The sequence below is a fragment of the Ictalurus punctatus genome, chromosome 20, assembly GCF_001660625.3.
Source record: "Ictalurus punctatus breed USDA103 chromosome 20, Coco_2.0, whole genome shotgun sequence".
Taxonomy (NCBI): domain Eukaryota; kingdom Metazoa; phylum Chordata; class Actinopteri; order Siluriformes; family Ictaluridae; genus Ictalurus; species Ictalurus punctatus.
This window is the reverse complement of record NC_030435.2, coordinates 20,077,444-20,097,726: the sequence shown is the minus strand read 5'-3', so window position 1 is coordinate 20,097,726 and position 20,283 is coordinate 20,077,444. Positions and strand designations below refer to the sequence as shown.

The 20,283-nt window shown below is 40.2% G+C and overlaps 1 protein-coding gene across 2 annotated transcripts; it reads right to left on the bottom strand.

Annotated features, from left to right (window-relative positions):
• Nucleotides 1-9,212: 9,212 nt before the first annotated feature.
• LOC108280567 (ras-related protein Rab-11B) lies at nt 9,213-17,192 on the bottom strand. Of its 2 annotated transcripts, none has more exons than XM_017495692.3 (5): nt 16,959-17,192; nt 15,475-15,670; nt 12,490-12,683; nt 11,007-11,087; nt 9,213-9,580 (listed from the first exon to the last, which is right to left on the bottom strand). In XM_017495692.3, the coding sequence occupies exons 1-5, from the start codon at nt 16,996-16,998 to the stop codon at nt 9,435-9,437; spliced, it is 657 nt and encodes a 218-aa protein (XP_017351181.1). In that variant the 5' UTR covers nt 16,999-17,192; the 3' UTR covers nt 9,213-9,434. The 2 variants fall into 2 exon arrangements, with proteins under 2 accessions (XP_017351181.1, XP_017351179.1); XM_017495690.1 differs by lacking the exon at nt 16,959-17,192 and adding an exon at nt 16,458-16,805.
• Nucleotides 17,193-20,283: the final 3,091 nt, after the last annotated feature.

Genomic DNA, 20,283 nt, shown 5'->3' with positions numbered 1-20,283 from the left:
CACCATGACAACCTGAGCCTGATGAGGATGGGTCCTTGCTCCATTATGTTTCCCATCGTCAGCTGAAAGAAACCCACATAGAGGTGGGGAAATTGGTATTAATGAAATGTCTACATCAAGGACTAGTTTTATAAAATTGAAAACCACTGATCAGTTCCCGGCTTGGATAAGTGGCAAAACATCTTCAAGATTAAATCATAGGTCCAGTCACTTTGACTACTAATAAACAAGCATGTGCTATCTTTGGTTTGATTTGTCCAGCGTGCAAAAGGAATTTTCATTAATAATAATAACACAGAGAACTACACTGTAAGTTAATGTGGCAAACATCCAACAACTACACTTCTAGCATCTAATATCAGAGGTATCTGATCAATTCTTTCCCTATCCGTTACCTTCCCTTCAGTGTTCCTTTCGAGGTTTCCATTCTCTGTTAGTTTGGCAAATAAAAATTGGCAAAAATGTAAATATAAAATTCCAGCTAAGTTGAAAGACAAAGAACCATGAGTATATATGAGAATAACAAAACCAACAGTCCTCTAAGATATCGGGAATGACATCACGTTCACAAGGAACGGGGACGGAGTCTTTGTCAAATGTAGGATCAGCTCTCATAATCTCTGTCAGCACCTCAGACATCTCCGTCTTAGAGAACAGACTTCCTGATAAACATAACCACAGCCATAACTACAAATTTATATTCGAGTTTATTCAGCGTTACAGTCATTTACAGTTAGCAACGACAGAACAGAGTCAGTTTATCAAAGAAGTGTATGACTTTATTGGTTAGAACTCAAGAGGATCCAATGACCAGATTATCACTCTCATCATATTTCATCTTCATCTCAAAGCGACTATAACAGAAAGATAGAGAGTGAGGAAAATAGTGTGTAATGGTGTAGATATTTCAACACACATAAGCTCAGCACCCTCTAGTGTTTATCAGGAGTGTGGCCAGTGCTTATATGTGCCACAGTCTGGGAAAAACCCTTCATATGGTGAAATTCTGACATTTTCTAATATATATAGAGAGAGAGTTCTGAAAATTACAGACGTCCCTGAACTGAAATGTGCTTCTCTTTGGCATGCATCTTAAACAATAGAAAGTTTTAGCATTTTAAAATCTGGTTACTTCCAGAAGTGAAAATGGAAAAGAAAAAAAACGTACTGTGTGAGGAAATTACACTAACTAGCAAGGTTTAAGACAGCCTTTTTTAACCACCATGTTGGCTCCCTTTACCCAGTGAGATCTTTACAGGAGGATTCAAATGTAAATAAAAACATCTCCACATTGTTTTGGTGAAATATATTTTTGGTTTACTTTTTGGTTTCTTAAAGTAGATATATATCATACATCACAAATCCCCACAGCCATGCTAAAATCTAGTGGAAAGTCTTCCTAGAAGAGTGGAGGTTTTTATAACAGCAAAGGGGAACTAAATCTGGAATGGGATGTTCAACACGCACATATGAGTGTGATGGTCAGGTGTCCACAAACTTTTGGCGTTATAGTGTACTTTCACATAGAGCAGCTATGAGATTAAATAGAAAGGAAAGTGAAACTGTAAAGCTCCTTTGAAAAGTCTTTGAAACCCACACAGATAAGATACACAAGATACAGTGTATACTGACTGTAACAGTTACAGTTAAGTGCAAAGGTTTGCATCCCCATCGTTTTTGAGTGGGAGAAGACTCATTTTCCAGCCAAAAGCAGAGACAAGTCTGGGAAGGGAATGCACTAAATGGCTTCAATCACTCTGGCATGTTAGACAGCTTCCTTAAAGGAGAACTGGGTCGTCTTTCTCAACCAGGAGGGAGTGTGGTATGACACATAACTGTTATGATTGGTACATTATACATGGAAAAAGTGCATAATATTTGGTGCATTCATACAGTTACTATGAATCTATAAGAGACCAATCAGCACGCTGTATTCAGAGTTAGTTGGACTGGATCTCTGACCTCTGAAGTGATCCTTGAAGTGCTGGTCTTGCCCAGTATCTCACTGCTTTTGGACACATTGTGAGCTGATATGGCCCAGCTGGAAGTGGAATTGATTTTTACTAATTAAAGAATGATGTTGTACATTTCTCTGTTTAGAGCTACATATATTATTGTGGAATGTCCATGAAACAAATCGGTTCCAGTTATTACTTACATTACAGCAGCTATAAACACTAGCTCCTTCAACAGCTTCTCTTTTTTTATCTTCTTGAAATTAATAAGACAAAAAAAAATGATGCTTGTCATGTTACCAAGCAAAGCCCTCCATCCGGAAGAAAAAAAAAAAAATCTTCACCTCTCTTGCAAAATGCTGACACCAAGACTCCTTCAATAAATGCTAAATGAATGTCACCTCACAGAAAACGTCGCCATTCTTTATACCCATAATAGGCTATGTATAAGTTACCATAGAAACAATAATGTGTAAGAATGAGTGTATTACTATAAACCTGTGATTTGCCTTGAACCAGGAACTACTGTCAGAGCTGCTGTTATAGAGAATTAACAACACCTTCTGACCAATCAAAGTCAAGAATTCAACAGTACCATGGTATAAATCTAATCCAATGACACAAATTCACTCACAATCATATACTATAAAATTATGATAACAGCTATTACACATTTTAAAGTCTTTCTTCTGAACTACAGCTTTAATGATATCAGGAAGTGGAAAGATATCACAGGAAATTCAGGTCAGCACTTCTCCTTTAGTAGCATTTCTTAATAGAAAGCACACTGTTTTGCATTCAGTCATGCAGCATACAATTATCACATATGCATGTTCAAAAAGGAAGTTCACTGTACCACACTTCTTTTACTGTTTCTGATAAGGATCCTTCAACACCTCGGAAGTCCTCACTGTTTGTGATTCATTACTTTTCTAAAAAAAAATAATTTAAAAAATAATAACTTTAAAAAAACCCCAAAAAACTCACACACTAAAAAAAAATATAGTGGAACTAAAATAACATACCACTGAGCTAAATAAGTTAGGAAATAGTGAAATTATAATCATTTACACCCCAAAACTTTGGTTAAAAACAACAGGAGCAGTTTGATGTCGGCTGCAAACTTCAAATGATATTAGTGTTTATATGTTAATGAAACACTGTCCTAAGATCCTCTTTGCTACAGTTTACATTGTATAACTACACATATCTCTATTACATAACCTGTTTATAGTTCTCACTCAGGGACTCTATCTGACTCTATTTTTTCAGGCGGCAACAGGGAGGCTTGCTCAGCAATTAGTCCCCACTTCCTGCAGTCTACAGGAAGCAGGAAGCTGTGAGGTCAGGGGAGTCGACTCACATATTTCCTCCTGGCCTGCTGCAGTGCCTCTGACTGCTCCAACCACCTGGCCTCCTCGCTGAACTTCTGAATGTTCTCATACCTCTGTTTTTGCTCAGCTCCTGCTTCAGAGTCCACAAACTCGCCAGGGAAATCAGAGGCATAGTGATGCTGCAGAGGGACAGAAGGAATCACAAAATTCCTATCAAACAAAACAAAACATAAATAACACTTCTAACCTGTTATTTCGCATGATTTCTTTCGGCTAACTGAAACCGGACAGTTGAAGATAAAAAAAACAATCTGGTGATCTTCAAGTGTGCAGTTTTGGTGAGTCTGTGCCCACTGTAGCCTCGGATTCCTGTTCTTGGCTGAAGGGAGTGGAGGCCGATGTGGTTCTCTGCTATTGTAACCCGTCTGCATCAAGGTTCAGCGTCTGAACCTTTCTGAGATGCTTTTCTGCTCACCGCAGATGTAATGAGTGGTTTTTTTGAGTTGCCATAGCCTTCCTATCAGCTCGAAACAGTCTACCTATTCTCCTCTAACCTCTCGTATCAACAAGGTGTTTCCACCCACAGAACTGGCACAGGCAACCATGCCACATGCACTAAAATCCTATTTTCCCCCATTCTGATGTCTGATTCGAACATTAACTGAAGCTCGTGATCTGCTTATTATTAACTAGCGCTCAAACCAGACTTTTGCCTCTCTGTTTTCATACGGTTGCCTGCCGCCCATCTGGAAAACAAAAACAAAATACTTTCGTCCACATCGGTTTCGTTTTTTTCTTTCTGCCTGCTAGGATTTTCGTGATAGCCATGTTGGCGCCTGTTTTCTGTTTTTATGTGCTTTAACAGAGGAACACAGCGAGTGCTTCCAGAGCTCTTCAGATAAAAGATAAAGCCTGTGAGACTACTTTCATGTACTGTTTACTCTCTCTCTCTCTCTCTCTCTCTGAGGTGTAGCTTAGAGAGAATAGATATCCTTATACCGCAGCACTCAATGGCGTTTGTAATTCCAGTCACGTTTGTATTAATGTCCCTGTTCTAATACATTCTTTTTTACGTGTCATTGAACATACGAAAACATGTCATCATTGATAGTTTATTTTAGATTTATGGAAGGAGTCTCCAGTGTCAGCACTTTGTAACAGGAAGTAAGTTTTCAAGGGTTTGCACTTTGTGGTTTCTCGGTAATATGACAAGCTGTTTTTTAATTCAAGACTAAAGAGAGGCTGATGAGGGAACAACTTAACGAACGTTATAACTAATGCTGCGTTCTTACTTCGGACACCTCCTTCATCTCAAAACTCCAGCAAGCTAACGGTGATGAGTGATGTATATTTACCTCCTCAAAACATCGAACAGCTTCCTTTCATCAGGGTCATTTTTCACTAATCATTTCTTTAATTCTAACTCCATCCTTTAATCTTCATGTGTTTTTGGTGTCTCAATTTTTGTTCCTGGGCTTTTATAAAAATCAAAAAGCTTTAAGTGACGTTTTAGATCTTTATCGTCAGGTCACTTTTTCCTGTGAAACAACCCACACCCTCCTGCTTTCCACTGATTTGCCCTGATCTCTGTTTATGTTGTAAACCTCCTGTTTGTGTATGACCAGTATGCCGAGGGGAGATTCTGGGTGTATTCCCCTGCTTCTCATCGACGCAAGCTCAGCTCGAGCTACGACGACTTTGTAAGTGAACTAAAAGCCAGTGAGATTAGCCGTAGCTCTAGCAGCTGATCCGTAGCCACCTTCATCCCCACACCCATCACTCTAGATGTCTGTTTACAGTACATAATAACCCTTCTGCTTCATCTGATCAGGTTTCTCTTTTGTTCTCTCTCACACACACACACACACACACACACCAGGAATCCTGACCCAAGCAAACAAAGGCCTCCTAGTTTAGATTATAGTGATGCAAAGGTTGCTGAATGAATGCTGATGTAAATCACCTCATGCTTTTGCTTTCTCTGTCTGTCGCACTCTTGTCTCTTTATCTGTCTTTCTCTCATGTTGTCCGTGCTGCGTGGCCATCTGTCTGTGTGTGCGTACCTCTGTGACGCCCCCTGCTGTTGTGTTGGTGGTGTAACCGCAGCCCCCAGAAGACAGGAGCTGGGTTTATTCGGCAATCCACCATCGCTCCGAGTCTCAGCCCGTTTCTGATGGAGAGAGTGAGGCAGTAAGTGTGGGGTTCCAACTGAAATGACCCAAAAGCCTACACAAACTCACTGTGGATCTCCATGGAAACAGACTTCCTTTTTTCTACTCGTTCTTTCTTTCAGTTATTCACTCTTTAACCCATTAATTCATTTGTTCATGTAATTATTTGAATGCACTTCCTCATGGGGGGAAAACAGAAATATTAGTTATTCTGTGAGGGATGTTTTATAGCTGCGATTACATGAGTAATAGGAGCTCAGTTTTTTATGGATGTTCCATAACATTAAGTACAATGTGTCATTCTTTCTTTAACATCCATCTGCATTGGGAAATTGTTGTGTAGTATAAAAAGAATAAAGCACTTTGCTGCTACACGACAATGATCAACTCTTTAGTTGCAACAGTAACTCATCTCACACCACGCCGTCGTTGATTATAAACTAGAACAGCTCGTACGCTTGTGTTGTATTCCTCACATATGAACCCTATGATGAGAGATAAGCTAACAGCACCGGTTGCGCTCACACATTGCTCTCTCAGTGTTCAGCTCTGTTTCATTAGCACTAGCAGCGGGCAGCAGCCGGACCGGTATCAGGGTGACAATGAGCAAGGTCACTCCAGACACTACAGAGTGACACGGGCTAGTCGGGGTTTAACATGGAACTCTCAGATGTCATATTACACCTGTTTTTTCTGGTAACCAAATCCACTGTGTTCTAACTGAGCATGACCTTTTCTAGACAGGTTTTATCCTCCTCATGATGAACATTAGCAGTCTCTCTCTCTCTCTCTCTCTCTCTCTCTTCTCTCATCTGGGGAAGCAGAGACTGGATATCAGGTCAATAGGACAGCTCAGCTGGCTGTACCCTCTGTACACACACTTCTCAGATTAGGCCTAACCCAATCAAAACCCAATAAGAACTCTTGTGCCAACATGACTGTGAACATTTGGGGCATAATTTTAGATTGGGTTTGAACCAGGCAAGTTCCCACGATTCAGCCCCAGTGTACAACAGGCGCAGTGATACATGTAAAGTTAAAAGTGTCTGTTTATCTAGGGAGGTTCCCGAGTGGTGCGACAGAATCCTTCGCTCGGTCGTTAGGAGACATTGGAAACTTGAATTCATTTTAAAATATCCGCCATTTTAAATAAAACTGCTTTCAGAAGCTATAGTTGTACTACAGTCCCTTACCAGCCATTAGCATAAAATCTATCAACGCTTCATATACTGTATTCGTACAGAATGACTTGGATGTGAATTGGATAGATCTGCGAGGCACGAGTTCAGGGGCAGAGAGAGAGAGAGAAACAACAGGAGGTTGAGAGCAAGGAAGAGTGCGAGAAGAAGATAAGGAATATGAATAATTTGCTTAAAGGCTTGAACAACCGCCTAGAGCTCACCATAGACAAACTGTAGGGGGAGCTGAAAATGTCATTGGAGAGAGAGGAGAGTCTGAAGAAGACTATAGAGAAAGCCAAAGTCAAAAAAAAGAGGCTGAATTAGAAGGATTGCAGCATTGTTTGGATAAAGCCAAGGAGGAGGACAAAGAAATTGAAAGAAAACTTAATACTGAAAGTAAGGGAACAATCGAGTCTTTACTGGAAAGATTCTTGTGATTGTAGAATAGAGATTCAGGTTACAGGAAATTATGGAACAGATAACTAAGTAACTGCTTAATCCTGGTCAGGGTCACTGTGGGTCTGGAGCCTATCCCAGGAACAATGGGTATGGGACAGGAATACACTCTTGACCAGTCCATTGCAGGGCACAGTTCCAGGGTCACTGGTTCAATCCTGAGGTCTGGTTACTGTATGTGCAGTTTCACATGTTCTTCCTGTGTCTGCGTGGGTTTTCTCCTGTTTCTCCGATCTCCTCCCACCTTCCAAAACATGCCCCGTTGAGGGTTTAATCCCTCCTCACACCCAGTGTTCCGGGAATAGGCTCTGAATCCACCGTGACCCTGACCAGGATGAAGCATTTTTGTTGTCATACATTTCAGTGAATTTATCAAGATGTGTATTGAGTCATCTTATTTAAAAAAACAAAACAAAAAAAAACTATCTGTGCTCCAGGGCTGGGATCTGATGCATTCATTCTCATGCCTCTAAATGATTTATAGAATTTTTTCCTCCACGTATTTTTCATACTCTGACTCCCTTCTTCGCATCATTTGAACCCAGAGATTGACCAACCAAGCAAAACATTTTTACTTTCCCTTTTGAAGACGCCTATCTACAACTGATCGATTAAGTTGCTTGCTGCTAGTTATGCTGTGTATCAGAGTGGGTTTTTTTTTTTAATTTATGTTTACACTAAAAAGAGTTCAGCATCACAGTATACATTATTATAGCTTCCTAAAGGGTATTGCAATGGCTGCTTTTTATTTATTTATTTAGTTTAACAGGTGAAGCTCTGCCCTTAGAGAACCGTCTGTTATTTGAGTCTCTTGAGCGACTCAGAAAACGATTCATTCAAATTTGTTCATTGATTCATTCAGTCGCATTTCCTGTTAGGCCAAAGTGATGTGCAGAAGTTTTTGGTAAGCATACGGATTTGCTTACAGGACACACATTTCATTTGTGCAATGAAAGAAATAACCCAACATTGCTATTTTGTATATTGTTTGTCCATGTTCAAGAGGGTACAACATTGTACAACCTTCTTTAACTTTAATTCAAGGTTATTTAAACAACAACAACAATAAACTGACAAGTAAACTTGCCAGACAGTCAAACTTGCAAGTGAAAAAATGGACTAAATATATCCCAGTATAGATTTGTTCATCTTAAGTGGTGTGTTTAAAAAGACAGAATCATTTGTAAATGAGATATATGTACTGTCTGCCCTTTTCAGTACAGCAAACACACTACAACCTGATCCCACGAGCCGGCTATGTCTGCTGCGAGGTAACACAAATCTACTCGAGAATGTTGTGACTTCCTTATTTTGCTCACGTTGCTGAGATCAGATCAACCTGCATGTGGGATTCCTGAAGAAAATAATCATGTTCTGGAGGAGGTCTTGTCGTAAAAAGGAAACTTGAGTAGATCCAACACCTCAGCCAAAGCTGTAACTGGATTTGCACACTCAGTAGATTCACTCACACGTTGCAGTGGGACACACAGACAGACACACAGACAGACAGACAGTTTTCCCTGAATATTATCTGAAGTAAATTCTCTGCACAGCATTATTGTATCTCTTAGATGACCGAAACTCTTCTAGTCTGGTAATAATTGAAGGTTAATTCTCATCATTTTTATGTTATCTGTTGCGAGTCTTATGTTATCTATTGCTACAGTTGAGTACAAAGTTTTGTTTCACACCTGGCATGACACAAAGATAAAGAATTTTCATTTATAGCACGAGCCATTCATATTTACTTCATCAGAAATAACCAGAAATGCTTATGGCAACCAGATGTCTGCTTTCATTTTATAATTAAGTCTGTCACACAGTGTAAGCCTTAGAGATTAATGATGCCTTGAGGCATGTTGTCTCTCAACACATATGTCACATAGTAGATAGAATTATGATCTGATCCTTTATGTCATGAGAAATATTTTTTCTTGTTATGGAAGTGAAAGAAGCAACCTCCATAAGTTCTAGCAGAATGATTTTAATCTTCCATTAGGCCTACCAGATGCTGGAGAACTCTGTTTTATGGATATTTCTTCAAAGCACTGCAGGCTGGATCATTAAAGCCGAGCCATTATTTCCGCTACATTAAGTCAATGCACGTCACCACAGTTTGTACTGTAAAATTTTATTTCATGTCAGAAATGTGTGTGTGAGAGTGTCTGTCTCGGTATGTGTGCATACGTGAGTTGAGAAGCTATCAAAAAGAAAAAATATATATTACACATATTGAATATTAGCGGCACGACACGTAGAGAGAAAACGGGAAACGAGTGTACTGGGGAGTGGAGTGGTGGTTCGGCTGGGGGTTTGGGTGATGGTTGGTCGTCATGGTTACAGGTTTTGACAGCACTGCAGTTTGCTACCCTTTTGCCCGTCCGTGGTGGGCGGCACGCTGATGTCCACCACGTTGTTCCCTGGAGACTCATCGTGAGCTGATCGATCAGCGATCTGCTTCTGTGATACGATGCGATAGATCTCTGCAAGACAGAGCAGAGGAGCTCAATATATATAATCATACTTAATATTGCGTTCACTCGGTCATCTACCGGAACTTATTTGTGTCATGAATGTTCGCAGAAGTAGTAAACTGGTAATACTGGTTTCAGCCACAGTCGAGAACATGAACATGAGCACAGAACCTACTGCTGTAACAGGACCACATTTCGGTACAGCAGAGGCCACACTTTCAGACAATAAAATGCCACCGGATATTTCTACAACTTGATCATTAAAACAAGTTTGAAATGTTCACTTTGCACAGGTATACAGGTATACGGGGGCAGTGGTGGCTTAGCAGTTAAGGCTCTGGGTTACTGATCGGAAGGGAAGGTCGGGGGTTCAAGCCCCAGCACTGCCAAGCTGCCACTGTTGGGCCCTTGAGCAAGGCCCTTAACCCTCTCTGCTCCAGGGGCGCCATAACATGGCTGACCCTGTGCTCTGACCCCAGCTTCCTGACAGGCTGGGGTATGTGAAGAAAACAATTTCACTGTGCTCTACTGTATATGTGACCAATAAAGACTCATCATTTGAACCCCTTAACATCTCAGAATCTGTTGCAACTACACGTCTTTCCTTTTTGTTTCACTCTACAGTATAATTCATAGTAGTTACTGATTAACATGCTTTCAGATGAATACCTGAATAATAAATGGGAGTTTAAGCTGGTATGTCTGCAATATCATGAACTCAACACTTCAGTAAGTCCCAGAAATTTCCAGCATGTCCTTGATGAGAACACTGACCGATCTCAAATTATCATGAATGTGGGTTCTTTGGGTTCTCAGAATCGGTGTATGGTTCTATGGATACCAAAGAATCCACTTCTATATCAAGGTTTCCTCGTGGTGCGTCATATTTAAAACACACCCAGATATGTCCTGATCCAGATGAATCCTCATAAGCCTAGTTAAGTAGCTGCTACCATATGTGCACTTTTGTTTTTTTTTTATAAAGACTTTCAGATTAAAGAGTGCCATTGCAGCTGTCATAAAATAACTACACAGAGCATAACTACACTCCCAACCTCTCAGCTGTAAATTCTGCACTAACTTGCGCATGAAAAGCCATCATAAACCATTTATACACACACACCATCCTGTGATCTGTTAGCATTTTTATAACAACCTGAAAACCGTAACGGTTTGAAGCGCTTGTACGCCCAGCCGCCATGACTTTGCTCATGTGCTTGGATGGCACATTGACCTGTGCATGCTTGAGCGATTAGACCAGGATGTATATTGCATCACACTGCTCTCACGAGATTTTCCTACTGCGGGTTAATGACCTCACATAAACCTGAATCACTGCTGCAGTGGGCTGGACTTCTAAACTTATAGTCTTACACTCATTCTGAGTGTGAGTAATATTCTGGCACAGCATAGTATTATGTTTGACATGATGTACCTGTTAGAATGTTCTTGAACGCCTCCTCCACGTTGGTTGAATCCAGAGCTGAGGTCTCGATAAATGACAAGTTATTCTTCTCTGGAAACAATGAAGGAGTGTGTTAGCGTCTCTTGTAGTCATGTAACCTCCACCTACTTTCTTTTCTTTTTATTTCTAAATGACATGCATTGACGTACGCCTGCCTTTTTCAGCCTAACTCTCTGTGTACTTTAGTGACACCATTTGTTCTCTCCATCAAAAAAACTATAAAAGAATATGACCATAATGGACCATTACTCCATTGCTTTGAAATCCACCAACCTAAATTTTAGTCCGACTCTTTTGGATTGTGAGGAGTTTCTGAGTATAAGTCAGCCGCTGAATGGAAATAGGATTCTCGGTTTATTATATAGCCAGGTATATGTTTCGTCCACTGAGTTACACATCAGAGGTGGAGAAATAATAAATCCATTAGCTAATGCGCTGTAGAAGTACTAATGTAGCGGCACTGATTCTGAAAAGATGGTCTGTCATCAGCGCACGCTAATTATTCCGCTTAGTGAAAATGGGTCTGGTGGATGTGTGTAGTGCAGCAGGAGGTGTGATCTGAAAGCATGTGCTATAGTTACAGCATACATTAAATGGCAATACATTTAAACACAGTTATATATGAAATGTAAACTTTTTTTTTGCATTAAGGAGCAATGTTGTTTTTTTTTTTTGGGGTGGGTGGGTTTAAACTATCTGTCTGCCAAGCAACTACAAATAAAAAATTAATAGCCCAGAAAGGAAATCTGCTTGTCCTGGAAGCGTGGGATACTGATTTGTCCATGCCTGCACATATTTCTAAAAGCTACACTTGCAGAAGAATATCTGGGGCCCATTAAGCAGCAGTGTAAATAGGAGTGTTGTTACTGTTATTCTGTCACATGCATATTACAAAACAAGTGAAATCGAGGCTGGATTTATGTATATAACAATAATTGTTAAGAGATTTTCTTTCCTGTAGTATATAAGGGAAAATCTGAGATTAAAAGTCACCAAAACCTATTTTTTTCTCTATATGAAATAATAACTTACTCTTTATAATAAGAGAAAAAAGGTAGAGAAACATGCCTACACTTTCACCCTCATCATTAATTAGAAACTCCTCTAACACTCGACACTTCCCATTGTTTGCATCTGCATATGGATAGGCTCTTACATTTATGACACAATAACAGTCCAATGCTACAGTGGATCGAAAACGATTTTTTTCCCTCTAAAATCATTCTTATTGTTTTTCACTTTAATTAATAGATTACATTTTTTTTACAATAAAGCTAGGAAAGATTCTGACATGATTTTATTTTTTTACGCCACAAAAACCATCCATTTTAATAGGGGCGTGTAGACTTTTTAGATCCACTGTAACTCAGATTTTCCTCTAAGATTATCAAGAAGAGTTTCTTTAAGCATGTTCCCTCATTCACACTCTTTGCCTCACTCATGCTGTGCGTACCTGCAAAAGCCCGGGCCTCATCGGTTGGCACTGCCCTCAGGTGGCGCAGGTCACTCTTGTTGCCCACCAGCATGATGACAATGTTGTTGTCAGCGTGGTCCCTCAGCTCCTTCAACCAGCGCTCCACATTCTCGTATGTCAAATGTTTGGCGATGTCGTACACCAGCAGAGCACCGACTGCACCCCGATAGTAGCTGCGTTGTACATAAAAGACATCGATCAGCTACACCTACACAGGCTTCGTATTTTTTTTGTGGTACGGTTAGGATTTGCATGAACGGCCTCATGACCTGTGTGGTTACTATTCAAAATCTCTCATAGGGTAAGTAAGGGTCAGATGGTACAGTATATTACCTACAACACCGTGCAAGCTACATCCTTTAAATTGCAGAGCCGAGCTTCAGTAATATAATTGAATAGAAATGTAAATCATTTCTCATACAATCTTCATGAAATCTTCCATTTTGACTGTGTACTGTGATAAATCATGCTGACAGGCTCTATAATAACGGCCCCGACTCTGAGGATAATAATAATGATGATGTAATACAGTTTTACACCGCTTTGTAGTGAACAGCTTCCATTTCAAAACTGTACAATGCATTCCTTCAGTTAACGCATACATTTGATCACTGAAGCAAAATGTGTTCATGTTTTTACTTTACTACATCATGTGTCTTTTCCAGTAACGAATCAGAAAAAAATGTATAGCATTTTGGTTGCAAAACAAGGAAAACTGAGTTATTAGAAAAGAACCAGATGACTGAACTTTTCTTTTTATTTTATTTTATCAGAGTTCCATGATATCATGTTGTGAATGACATATAATAAGAACTATACTGAACTCCCATGCTGCTGGCGCCAATTAAAGAATTAAACTTACCCTACTAAACCTTGTTAGGTCTGGCATTGATGGCTGCGTTGAAAATGGCATTTCATGTATTCTACTCATATGTATAAAATGTGTATTAATACGCAGGTGGTGGTCAACATGAACTGGCACCTGGGTGGCATGCTACTTGGGCTTCAAGTATGTGGAAAGAGGTTGTCAGAATGTACAGACTTTCAGCTGTTTGCCATCAAATATCTAACAAAAACAAATGAAATAGTTCAACACGACGAATGCTTCAAGTGGTTTCTCCAAATTCAACTGAAAATGCAACTTATAATGATTTCTCCAGTTTCAAAATTACTCAACCCCCTGAATAGAATCCCTCACAACAGCACAAATATGCAAAACAGGTGTTGACTTAAGCACACCTGATGTAACTAATCAAGGGCTTCATTAGTTGCACCAGGTGTGCTTGAGCTGGAACACATGAAATACCTGAAGTGACTAGGGGTAGAAAACATATGAAATACCTGGACGGGGTAGAAAAAGGAAGCTATCGACGGCTGCGAGCAGATTTCTGAGAAGGCAGGTTGTGAAAAACCCTCGAGTGACTGCAAAAGACCTGCAGTGGGACTTGGTGGCAACAGACACTGAGGTTTCAGTGAGCGCAGTAAGACGCGTACTAAACGCAGAAGGTTTCCATGCCAGAACTCCAAGACGTACGCCATTACTGACCCAAAAGCACAAGAAAAATCTTAAAATCATATAAATAATCCACAGAAGTTTTGGGATTCTGTTCTGTGGAGCGATGAAATGAAACTTTTCGGCACGATGGACCAGCGGTATGTCTGGAGGAAGAAGAATGAAGAAAGAACACTCTGTCCACAGTCAAGCATGGTGGTGGCTCGGTGATGCTCTGGGGCTGCTTTGCATCATCCTCTGGCACTGGAAATCTGCAGCGTGTGGAAGGCAAGATGGATTCATTGAAGTATCAGGAAATCCTAGGAGAAAACGTCATGCCATCTGTGAGGAAGGTGAAGCTTGGGTGTCATTGGACCTTCCAACAGGACAATGATCCCAAGCATACCTCAAATTCCACCAAGACTTGGTTGCAGAAGAAGTCCTGGAAGATTCTACAGGGCCATCACAGTCACCTGACTCGAACCCCATGGAAAGTCTCTGGTGGGATTTGAAGAAGGCGGTTGCAGCACACAAACCCAAGAATATTACTGAACTGGAGGCCATTGCTCATGAGGAATGGGTAAGATTCCTCAGGAACACTAAGTACTAAAGATGCTTGCCATGAACTGGTTGAATAATTTTGAACATGCTACCCTGCATACTCATATTCCATACCACTATGAGGAACAGTATGTATTATAGTAGTACAATATGTCTGCAATTTTGAATCAGTCCATGTTTACTGTACAATAGAGGCTTTAATAGAGGAGTGCGCAGAGAAGTCTAATTAGCAATCCAATGAGTTCAAGAACAAAGAAATTGATTGTTTGTTGGGGTATCCAAATTAAAATGTTCAATGAAGCTGGAAATGACTTACTATTGGTAGAATAAATACATTTTCAAACATTAAAGAAATATTAGGGACTTTTGGGGGCTTGACTCCTCCAAGGCATCATTGGATCAGTTTGTGATGGAAAAGTTCATTTGTGCCTTTCTTTAAGTATACAAATTAGCACCAGTGGAAAAACCCCAGCCTGTGCCAGTAAGGGAGCGTGTCACCAGTCTCAGTTGGTCTAGATGGTCAGGTTTGATGGTCGTAGAGGAGTTTTGGACACTTAAAGGCTGGTTCTAGATGGTCTGGTTTGATGGTTGTAGAGGAGTTTTGGACACTTACAGGGAGCCAAACTGGCCAATTAAATAGACCAACCTTACACCAAGTAGACTAGGCTGGGAGTCCACCTGAACCAACCTAAACCAGCTACGATCATCAGCACATCATTTAAGGCTGCTGTATGCTTCTATAGCCTAATGAAGGATAATATTTAACCTCATACTTGACCTCAGATGAAAGGTGAGCTAGATAACAGATTCAGATTTAAGCTAACATAGTTAGGCTACTTAGACAACTACTGATGCAGAACAGACACAGGCTAGGCCTACTAAAGCCTGATAGTCGCTCATGGTGCACTCACGCTGAGGTGATGGCCCGGTATCGCTCCTGTCCGGCCGTGTCCCAAATCTGCGCCTTTATCGTCTTGCCATCCACCTGGATACTGCGGGTCGCGAACTCCACCCCGATCGTGCTTTTACTCTCCAGGTTAAACTCGTTGCGGGTGAAGCGTGACAGCAGGTTGCTCTTCCCGACGCCAGAGTCTCCGATAAGAACAACTGCAAACGGACAAAAAGCACAGAGTCAGCAAATTCCAGCATCCTCAAGATTCAGGCATGAGACTCGCCTGATAGACTGATACACGACTGATACACATTTGTACATTTATACATTTGAAGATATTTTTTTTTACCTTTTCAAACATCAATTCAATTCAATTCAATTCAATTTGTATAGCACTTTTAGCGATACACATTGTCTCAATGCAGCTTTACAGAAATATATCAACACAGAATAGAGATTTTAAGCGTGTGGATTTATCCCTATTGAGCGAGCCGGTGGCGACGGTGGTGAGGAAAAAACTCCCTAAGATGATATGAGGAAGAAACCTTGAGACGAACCAGACTCAGAAGGGAACCCGTCCTCATCTGGGTAACAACAGATAGTGTGAAAGTAAAAGAAATATCATAAATATGATGACTAGGCAATGACCATTTTACTACAGGAACTAGCACTTTGTCACTTTGTCCTTTTCACAAACTCATAATATGACAAATCCCTCCTGGATATGCAATTTTACATACATACATACATACATACATACATACATACATACATAACTAGTTGTACAATCTGGGGCTTTCTTTGTGTGTGGAGGTTTTAGGCCTTATCTCTCATGCACTCATGGTTAAAGCTGTAGGATTGCGAAACCTACAAAATAAATATTCAGGCTTCTTTTCCGACCTATCCACTAATTAATACCGGACACACCAATCCATTAACAGGTCAGACTTTCTTAACTACGTCTATTACTGTGATCATGCCATTAAAACTGCAAATACTCACCAGTGAAAGCGTTTAAACCCATCAAACAGGCAGATCTCCATCTACTCCAACCAGAGACATGTCTGATATTCATAACTCTCATCAGGATAACTACAGATATAGTCATTACGATTACACCTACCTTCATCATGTAGGCTATTTCTGTGTTATTATGAGCGTATTCAGTGTTATATAGGCTACATAAGGGCCTGGCCTTTCCATCCTGCGCACACACTTGCTGTGAAAACATCCAGCCAAGTGAAACCAGATGTTTTGCACATCTATCTCGACGCCTATCTGATATCGATGCTGCTGCGGGCGTTGATAATGTGGCAATAATAAAAATAAAACCGCTTTCTGTGGGTAATGCGCGCAGATCAAAGGCTAGGAAGATCCTGTTACTTTCGCGTTGCACCATTTACCCGAAGACATGGATATTGAATTGGCAAGGAAACAAAAGAGTGATTATTAAGCTGTAACCCCCCCTCCCAGTGCGGGAGAATGCGGCTGCCCAGAATTTACCTTTGAACAAGAAATCGTATTCATCGTCCCTGTTGCCCATGATAGAGAAGACCAGCGGCGACCCTTACGTCCGAGGAGAAAGACGCAAAGCTGTGGACGTGGTATCGAGTGTCCAATGCGAAGAGTGGGGTGAAAAAATAAAATGAAATGGGGGGGAAAAAGACAATGCGCCAGTTCTGGCTGTCACATAGAGCTGACCGCAGGAAGAGCGAGCTCTGTGCTCTGCAGAAGGGGAGGAGTCCCGGTGCTCACTCATAAACACACAAACACTGACCACACTGACCACACGGGGGCGCCAAACTCAACAATATCACTCGGTTTACATCCTGCTGCTTCTGAAGTAAAAAAAAAAAAAATCGTGCTGATAAAATAATTCACGTGAATTTAAAATGAGGGATAAACATTTAAAAATAAAATAAAATAAAATAAAATAATACAGTCCTCTTCCGAAACTACTGGAACAGCAAAGGCCAATTCATTTATTTTTGCTGTAGACTGAAGACATTTGGGTTTGAGATCAAAAGATGAACATGAGAAGAGAGTTGATAATTGTAGATTTTGTTTCCTGGTATTTATACGTAGATGTGTTAAATGACAAAGTATTTTGTATCAGACCGCCCAATTTGTACGCGAGCAAAAAATATTGGAACAGGTGACTTCCGCATGTTTCTTGTTACCCAGGTGTGTCCTTTTGGATAGATTATTTCAAGAATAAATAGCTGGAAATAGCCTAACCTATCGAATTAGCCTTCGTTTTCTTCTGTGAAGACTGCATTTGCTGTTAAAAAGCTGTCTGTGGGAGAAAAGTAAGCCGTTTTGAAGCTGAGAAAAGAGGGGAAATCGATCACTACACACACATTGGGCATAGTCAATACAACAATTCGGAATGTCCTGAAAAAGATGAAAAAGAAAGAAACCGCTAACGTACTGAGCAACAGATACCGAATGGGTCGGTCAAGGAAAACAATAGTTGATGATAGAAACATTGGATGTACTCATGATCCAAAACATACAAGCTCATCTGTGAAACATGGTGGAGGTAGTGTCATGGCTTGGGATTGTATGGCTGCTTCTGGAACAGACTCACTAATCTTTATCGATGATGTATCTCATGATGGTAGCAGCAGAATGAATTCAGAAGTTTGCAGGAACAGGTTGTCTGCCAATGTACATAGAAATGCATTTAAATTAATTGGGAATAACTTATTCATGCAGCAAGATAATGATCCAAAACACACCACCCAACTCAATAAAGGACTTCATCAGGGGGAAAAAGTGAAAGATTTTAGTCTAGGCAAGTCAATCACCAGACCTTAACCCAATTGAGCAGGATTTCACCTCCTGAAGAGGAGACTGAAGGGAGAAACCCCCGAGACAAACAACAACAATAAAATAAAATAAATGAATGTGTGGTTTTCTTACTATGTTACCTCCCCAACAGAGTTTTTAGACTGATGGTATTCTTAGTCTGTGACCTTGTGGACCAATATCAGGATTTATTGATAGAGACTTCTGTAAGTCACTCTGGATAAGGGCCACTGCCCAATGCCATAAATGTAAATGTAAAAGCCTGGAAAAGCATCACCATGTCAGTAATGTCAGTAAGTCGCATTGACATCAAGGGATATGCCAAATATTAAGTGTTATTTATTTAAATTTATTTCAAATCTTATCTGTTGCTATACTTTTGCTCACTGCCAGGCCATCACCTCAGTGTGAGTGCACCATGAGCGACTATCAGGCTTTAGTAGGCCTAGCCCGTGTCTGTTCTGCATCAGTAGTTGTCTAAGTAGCCTAACTATGTTCGCTTAAATCTGAATCTGTTATCTAGCTCACCTTTCATCTGAAGTTAAATATTTTGTTAAATATTATCCTTCATTAGGCTATAGAAACATACAGCAGCCTTAAATGATGTGCTGCTGATCGCAGCTGGTTTAGGTTGGTTCAGGTGGACTCCCAGCCTAGTCTACTTGGTGTAAGGTTGGTCTGTTTGGTTGACCATTTTGCCTCCCTGTAAGTGTCCAAAACTCCTCTACAACCATCAAACCAGACCATCTTGACCAACAGAGCCTGGTGACACGCTAGCCCCCTGAAGTGTCTAATATTTCACTCATGTTGGAAAATATTCCGCCAATGTATATATTCTACCAATGGTTATTTATTTATGGCTTCATTGGACAGTTTCATTTGGATACCACAACAATCAATCAATTTCTTTGTTCTTGAACTCATTGGATTGCTAATTAGACTTCTCTGCGCACTCCTCTATTAAAGCCTCTATTGTACAGTAAACATGGACTGATTCAAAATTGCAGACGTATACTGTGCATTACATACAGCATATTGTACTACTATAATACATACCATTCCTCATAGTAGTATGGAATATGACCATGCAGGATAGCACAGCATGTATGTAAAATTTCCTTTTGGTAGACCATACTACTCATTCCTATGGCTGCAGGCTTGGGGAAGTAATTACCTCAGAATTAGCTACATCAATTTTGCACAGAGTATTTTCATAGTAGTTACTAGTGAGATTAAATTAACTAACCTTTGGTGGTTAAATCCCAAAAATGATGGAATAAAGCAGCAGGACAAAGTAAATACAGTAACTGGTATAACTAACTACTTTTCTTATGTTTTAATTTATTTATTCATTTTCATATGATTCATTTACATGTGATTCATTTACAGGTGATTCATATTCATGTGATTCATTTACAGGTGATTCATATTCATGTGATTCATTTTCATGTGATTCATTGACCTTTTCTCTTCTCTTTTCTCTCTTCTTTCCCACATATTTCAGTGAGAATAAGAACACCCCCCCCCCCATAACAATAAGGTAATAACTACACAACAACAAAGAAAAACATACCCATAAGCTGAGCTGTTTAGCCATTGTTATTGGTTAGCATTAGCTTGTTCACATAGACAGTAACTTGGCTACATTTTTAAGTAAGTAAACATTTTCCAGTATTTACTTTGAAAATTAAGTAACCGTGGTGCATTGTGGGACGCAGTAGTTACACTACATATCTGTCCAGGTATTCATGTTGTCCACCATCTGCGTATTAATACATATTTTTTAAAATACATAATGCTCTTCAGATTGGTTTTTAGTATGAGTAGAATACATCCATCCATTTTCTGTACCACTTACCACAGGGTCACGGGAAGTCTGGAAACTATCCCAGGGAGCATGGGGCACAAGGCGGGGAGAGGGTGCACAATCGCATACACATTCACACACCCATTCATACACTACAGACACTTTGGACATGCCAATCAGCCTACCATGCATGTCTTTGGACTGGAGGAA